At 42.7% G+C, this 7426-nt stretch overlaps 1 protein-coding gene across 1 annotated transcript; it reads right to left on the reverse strand.

The window, feature by feature from the left end:
• Nucleotides 1–1770: 1770 nt before the first annotated feature.
• LOC145488258 (uncharacterized) lies at nt 1771–6910 on the reverse strand. The gene is made up of 2 exons (XM_081467120.1): nt 6886–6910; nt 1771–3881 (listed from the first exon to the last, which is right to left on the reverse strand). The coding sequence occupies exons 1-2, from the start codon at nt 6908–6910 to the stop codon at nt 2002–2004; spliced, it is 1905 nt and encodes a 634-aa protein (XP_081323246.1). The 3' UTR covers nt 1771–2001.
• Nucleotides 6911–7426: the final 516 nt, after the last annotated feature.

Here is a 7426-nt window from a genome sequence, read left to right on the forward strand (position 1 = left end):
CCCGCCCCCTAAGAGGTACCAATTCTTACATGACACGTTATCTCCTCAGACATGTTTTTTCGGCTCAATAACCTAAAAGCTACTGCAAAAGCTCCCGCCGTGGACCTTTTGAGGCTAAAAACCCTATTAGAGGCACCGAAACCGCGATTGTTAATCCTTAAAATGTACGACAAACACCCCCGTAATTTTTATATGGGAGTCCCCCCCTAGGCAAAAAAACGTTAACAATGCAGCTTACTTATATGAGGTACTTAGGTACAATGTACAAGTTATGTTGCTAGCTAAGTAAATACACTCACGAATGGAAACAAAAGATGCTTAAATTATTCTTTTCAAAGTTCGTGATTTTTAGTTAAAAATTCTGCTTACTGCCGTGATTTCTTTGTTACACTAAGTGACTGACAACAGGGAGAACCTTCCCTTGAAAGGAACGTACGTGGCACAAGTACAAAGTTCAGTACAAGCGTATACGTGGCAGTAAAACGAATATCGAACAAAGAAATTATGAAGAGAGGCTTGTACAAAGGTACAAGGTTCAATCTCAAATGAATATCTGACAAAGGAAATTATAGAAACGCAGCTAAAGCAAAATTCGAAAAAAAAACAAAGTTCCATTTCAATAAAATCTGAGTTAGAGTAAGCAACTTCGAATGCGTTGTAAGGTAAAAGGATGTATGAAGGTGTATGAGGGTGAATGAAGGTGAATGAGAGTGAATGATGGTGAATGAAGGTGTATGAACGTGTATGAAGGCGAATGAGGGTGGATGAAGATGAATTTACTAAAGGTTTCAAAATCTTACAATATGGTTAAACCAAGAATGACTGAAAAACGGTAAAGCCTATCCTAACATTAACACGAATAAAGTATTACCTTATCCAAATTAGGCCATGAATCCGGCTATGTGAGGCCGTGGCAAATAAGTTATATTGTAGGACATCAGGACCCGGGTGGACTCCGATATAAAAATGACGATGGTACTCGTCGGAAAATTTGAAAAGACCCGCCAAGAGATACCAAGATCCTGTTTTGTGGGCGTGGCTTGAATTTGTTTTCACTCCTAAGAGGTACCAATTCTAAAACAACACATTAACAGACACTGCCTTTTTCCGGTTCAAAAGGTACCGCGAAAGCTCCTGCTGTAGGTACTTTTCAGGCGTAACTTTCCTAACAGCTTTTTTAGCCCTTAAAGGTAAGACGAGTACCCCCATCCTTTTTATATGGGAATTCTCCCTGGGGAGGGGGGGGGGGCGGGGGGGCATCAGGACACCACACAAGAATTTGCGTACGATAAGCGATAGTCAGACAAGATCAAAGAATTCTCCCATTCAAAGTGTAACACATAAGATAAGCAACTTGGTCGGCGATATTTAAACACTAATTAACAATTAGACCCGTAGCCCGCAAGGGCTACGGGTCAATAACCCGTGGCCCTTGAGGGCGAAGGGTCTAATTGTTTTAGTATCACCCAACTAGTCGGTCAGAAAAGGCAATAATAAAGTTAGCAAATACAAGTTGAAGAAATATTTATTTGGGAATAAAACGAAAGAAAGCGTCACGCTCGATTGCGCCAATTTCGCTACTCGAGGACTATTACTAATAGTCCTCTAGTAGCGTAGCCAATCAAAATGCAGGATTTGCATTAGTCCACTAGTTGGGTGATACTAATACCTGTTAATTCGCGACCGACGTACCTTTTAATTTAAAGGTTCCTAGTCAGCCACACCATTGTTTTAGTTTACATGCGAGAATTGGCTATTATACGGAAAACGGAAAAATCACTGTGAAACTACTGAAGACAATTAAACATACTTTCAACTCAACTTACAGTAAAGCAAGAAGGTTTCGCTTCACCATGCAATCATTCAATTTCGACGGCATAGAAAATAGCGGAGGCTAACTAGGGTCCTTTAAGGTGCCACTAATATGTTGACTGAAAAAAAAAAGATTGACACCAAAAACCTAGAAGCAAACCGTAAAGGACCACTACCCTGTGCAACCCCCTACGAATGATCAGCTGTCTCTGAATGATCTTCACCAAACAGTTTTAGTCTGATAGCGAGTGCTCGCTTCTTTGACACGGTACCTGAGGTATAATCTTCTAGTGAGTGTTGTGTAATCCCTAACTCATAATACCTGTGAGCGGTCTCTGGATGTTCTTCACCAAACAGTTTTAGTCTGATAGCGAGTGCGCGCTTCTTTGACTCGATAGCAGAGGTATAATCTTCTAGTGAGTGTTGTGTAATCCCTAATTCATGATAGCTGTGAGCGGTCTCTGGATGTTCTTCACCAAACAGTTTTAGTCTGATAGCGAGTGCCCGCTTGTGCCACTCGGTAGCTGAGGTATAATCTTCTAGTGAGTGTTGTGTAATCCCTAATTCATGATAGCTGTTAGCGGTCTTTGGATGTTCTTTACCAAACAGTTTTAGTCTGATAGCGAGTGCGCGCTTGTGTGACTCGGTAGCTGAGGTATAATCTTCTAGTGAGTGTTGTGTAATCCCTAATTCATGATAGCTGTCAGCCGTCTTTGGATGTTCCTTACCACACAGTTTCAGTCTGATAGCGAGTTCACACTTCTGTGACTCGGTAGCTGAGGTATAATCTTCTTGTAAGTGTTGTGTAATCCCTAATGAACGATGGCTGTCAGCGGTCTTTGGATGTTCCTCACCAAACAGTTTTAGTCTGATAGCGAGTTCACGCTTGTGTGACTCGGTAGCTGAGGTATAATCTTCTAGTGAGTGTTGTGTAATCCCTAATGAATGATAGCTGTCAGCGGTCTTTGGATGTTCCTCACCAAACAGTTTTAGTCTGATAGCGAGTTCACGCTTGTGTGACTCGGTAGCTGAGGTATAATCTTCTAGTGAGTGTTGTGTAATCCCTAATTCATGATAGCTGTCAGCGGTCTTTGGATGTTTTTCACTAAACAGTTTAAGTCTAATACCGAGTGCACGCTTGTGTGACTCGGTAGCTGAGGTATAATCTTCTAGTGAGTGTTGTGTAATCCCTAATTCATGATAGCTGTCAGCGGTCTTTGGATGTTCCTCACCAAACAGTTTTAGTCTGATAGCGAGTTCACGCTTGTGTGACTCGGTGGCTGAGGTATAATCTTCTAGTGAGTGTTGTGTAATCCCTAATTCATGATAGCTGTCAGCGGTCTTTGGATGTTTTTCCCTAAACAGTTTAAGTCTGATACCGAGTGCCCGCTTGTGTGACTCGGCAGCTGAGGTATAATCTTCTAGTGAGTGTTGTGTAATCCCCAATTCATGATAGCTGTCAGCGGTCTTTGGATGTTCTTCACCAAACAGTTTTAGTCTGATAGCGAGTTCACGCTTGTGTGACTCGGTAGCTGAGGTATAATCTTCTAGTGAGTGTTGTGTAATCCCCAATTCATGATAGCTGTCAGCGGTCTTTGGATGTTCCTCACCAAACAGTTTTAGTCTGATAGCGAGTTCACGCTTGTGTGACTCGGTAGCTGAGGTATAATCTTCTAGTGAGTGTTGTGTAATCCCTAATTCATGATAGCTGTCAGCGGTCTTTGGATGTTTTTCCCTAAACAGTTTAAGTCTGATACCGAGTGCCCGCTTGTGTGACTCGGCAGCTGAGGTATAATCTTCTAGTGAGTGTTGTGTAATCCCCAATTCATGATAGCTGTCAGCGGTCTTTGGATGTTCTTCACCAAACAGTTTTAGTCTGATAGCGAGTTCATGCTTATGTGACTCGGTAGCTGAGGTATAATCTAGTAAGTGTTGTTTAATCCCTAATGAATGATAGCTGTCCGCGGTCTTTGGATGTTCTTCACTAAACAGTTTAAGTCTGATAGCGAGTGCACGCTTGCTTGACTCGATAGCTGAGGTATAATCTTCTAGCGAGTGTTGTGTAATCCCTTATTCATGATAGCTGTCAGTGGTCTCTGGATGCTCTTCACCAAACAGTTTTAGTCTGATAGCGAGTGCACGCTTGCTTGACTCGGTAGCTGAGGTATAATTTTCTAGTGAGTGTTGTGTAATCCCTAATTCATGATAGCTGTTAGCGGTCTTTGGATGTTCTTCACCAAACAGGTTTAGTCTGATAGCGAGTTCACGCTTGTGTGACTCGGTAGTTGAGGTATAATCTTCTAGTGAGTGTTGTGTAATCCCTAATGAATAATAGCTGTGAGCGGTCTTCGGATGTTCTTCCCCAAACAGTTTTAGTCTGATAGCGAATGCGCGCTTCTTTGACTCGGTAGCTGAGGTATAATCTTCTAGTGAGTGTTTGTAATCCCTAATGAATGATAGCTGTCGGCGGTGTCTGGATGCTCTTCACCAAACAGTTTTAGTCCGATAGTGAGTGCACGCTTGCTTGACTCGATAGCTGACGTATAATCTTCTAGTAAGTGTTGTGTAATCCCTAATGAACGATAGCTGTCAGCGGTCTTTAGATGTTCTTCACCAAACAGTTTTAGTCTGATAGCGAGTGCCCGCTTGTGCTACTCGGTAGCTGAGGTATAATCTTCTAGTGAGTGTTGTGTAATCCCTAATTCATGATAGCTGTTAGCGGTCTTTGGATGTTCTTTACCAAACAGTTTTAGTCTGATAGCGAGTGCGCGCTTGTGTGACTCGGTAGCTGAGGTATAATCTTCTAGTGAGTGTTGTGTAATCCCTAATTCATGATAGCTGTCAGCCGTCTTTGGATGTTCCTTACCACACAGTTTCAGTCTGATAGCGAGTTCACACTTCTGTGACTCGGTAGCTGAGGTATAATCTTCTTGTAAGTGTTGTGTAATCCCTGATGAACGATGGCTGTCAGCGGTCTTTGGATGTTCTTCACCAAACAGTTTTAGTCTGATAGCGAGTTCACGCTTGTGTGACTCGGTAGGTGAGGTATAATCTTCTAGTGAGTGTTGTGTAATCCCTAATGAATGATAGCTGTCAGCGGTCTTTGGATGTTCCTCACCAAACAGTTTTAGTCTGATAGCGAGTTCACGCTTGTGTGACTCGGTGGCTGAGGTATAATCTTCTAGTGAGTGTTGTGTAATCCCTAATGAATGATAGCTGTTAGCGGTCTTTGGATGTTTTTCACTAAACAGTTTAAGTCTGATAGCGAGTGCACGCTTGTGTGACTCGGTAGCTGAGGTATAATCTTCTAGTGAGTGTTGTGTAATCCCTAATGAATGATAGCTGTCAGCGGTCTTTGGATGTTCCTCACCAAACAGTTTTAGTCTGATAGCGAGTTCACGCTTGTGTGACTCGGTAGCTGAGGTATAATTTTCTAGTGAGTGTTGTGTAATCCCTAATTCATGATAGCTGTCAGCGGTCTTTGGATGTTTTTCACTAAACAGTTTAAGTCTGATACCGAGTGCACGCTTGTGTGACTCGGTAGCTGAGGTATAATCTTCTAGTGAGTGTTGTGTAATCCCTAATGAATGATAGCTGTCAGCGGTCTTTGGATGTTCCTCATCAAACAGTTTTAGTCTGATAGCGAGTTCACGCTTGTGTGACTCGGTAGCTGAGGTATAATCTTCTAGTGAGTGTTGTGTAATCCCTAATTCATGATAGCTGTCAGCGGTCTTTGGATGTTTTTCACTAAACAGTTTAAGTCTGATACCGAGTGCACGCTTGTGTGACTCGGTAGCTGAGGTATAATCTTCTAGTGAGTGTTGTGTAATCCCTAATGAACGATAGCTGTCAGCGGTCTTTGGATGTTCCTCACCAAACAGTTTTAGTCTGATAGCGAGTTCACGCTTGTGTGACTCGGTGGCTGAGGTATAATCTTCTAGTGAGTGTTGCGTAATCCCTAATTCATGATAGCTGTCAGCGGTCTTTGGATGTTTTTCACTAAACAGTTTAAGTCTGATACCGAGTGCACGCTTGTGTGACTCGGTAGCTGAGGTATAATCTTCTAGTGAGTGTTGTGTAATCCCTAATGAATGATAGCTGTCAGCCGTCTCTGGATGTTCCTTACCACACAGTTTTAGTCTGATAGCGAGTTCACGCTTGTGTGACTCGGTAGCTGAGGTATAATCTTCTTGTAAGTGTTGTGTAATCCCTGATGAACGATGGCTGTCAGCGGTCTTTGGATGTTCTTCACCAAACAGTTTTAGTCTGATAGCGAGTGCGCGCTTGTGTGACTCGGTAGCTGAGGTATAATCTTCTAGTGAGTGTTGTGTAATCCCTAATTCATGATAGCTGTCAGCGGTCTTTGGATGTTCCTCACCAAACAGTTTTAGTCTGATAGCGAGTTCACGCTTGTGTGACTCGGCAGCTGAGGTATAATCTTCTAGTGAGTGTTGTGTAATCCCTAATTCATGATAGCTGTCAGCGGTCTTTGGATGTTTTTCCCTAAACAGTTTAAGTCTGATACCGAGTGCCCGCTTGTGTGACTCGGCAGCTGAGGTATAATCTTCTAGTGAGTGTTGTGTAATCCCCAATTCATGATAGCTGTCAGCGGTCTTTGGATGTTCTTCACCAAACAGTTTTAGTCTGATAGCGAGTTCACGCTTGTGTGACTCGGTAGCTGAGGTATAATCTTCTAGTGAGTGTTGTGTAATCCCTAATTCATGATAGCTGTCAGCGGTCTTTGGATGTTTTTCCCTAAACAGTTTAAGTCTGATACCGAGTGCCCGCTTGTGTGACTCGGCAGCTGAGGTATAATCTTCTAGTGAGTGTTGTGTAATCCCCAATTCATGATAGCTGTCAGCGGTCTTTGGATGTTCTTCACCAAACAGTTTTAGTCTGATAGCGAGTTCATGCTTATGTGACTCGGTAGCTGAGGTATAATCTAGTAAGTGTTGTTTAATCCCTAATGAATGATAGCTGTCCGCGGTCTTTGGATGTTCTTCACTAAACAGTTTAAGTCTGATAGCGAGTGCACGCTTGCTTGGCTCGATAGCTGAGGTATAATCTTCTAGCGAGTGTTGTGTAATCCCTTATTCATGATAGCTGTCAGTGGTCTCTGGATGCTCTTCACCAAACAGTTTTAGTCTGATAGCGAGTGCACGCTTGCTTGACTCGGTAGCTGAGGTATAATTTTCTAGTGAGTGTTGTGTAATCCCTAATGAATGATAGCTGTTAGCGGTCTTTGGATGTTCTTTACCAAACAGTTTTAGTCTGATAGCGAGTGCGCGCTTGTGTGACTCGGTAGCTGAGGTATAATCTTCTAGTGAGTGTTGTGTAATCCCTAATTCATGATAGCTGTTAGCGGTCTTTGGATGTTCTTCACCAAACAGGTTTAGTCTGATAGCGAGTTCACGCTTGTGTGACTCGGTAGTTGAGGTATAATCTTCTAGTGAGTGTTGTGTAATCCCTAATGAATAATAGCTGTGAGCGGTCTTCGGATGTTCTTCCCCAAACAGTTTTAGTCTGATAGCGAATGCGCGCTTCTTTGACTCGGTAGCTGAGGTATAATCTTCTAGTGAGTGTTTGTAATCCCTAATGAATGATAGCTGTCGGC

The sequence above is a fragment of the Orbicella franksi genome, chromosome 1 (assembly GCF_964199315.1).
Source record: "Orbicella franksi chromosome 1, jaOrbFran1.1, whole genome shotgun sequence".
NCBI classification, from domain to species: Eukaryota; Metazoa; Cnidaria; class Anthozoa; order Scleractinia; family Merulinidae; genus Orbicella; species Orbicella franksi.

Bases quoted from the DNA above. Each gene is read 5' to 3' on its own strand.
- LOC145488258 (XM_081467120.1), bottom strand. From the start codon at position 6,910: ATGAATAAGGGATTACACAACACTC. The intron at 3,882-6,885 runs GCTAGAAGATTA...ATCATGAATAAG, and splicing joins TAAGGGATTACACAACACTC to GGATTACACAACACTCGCTA.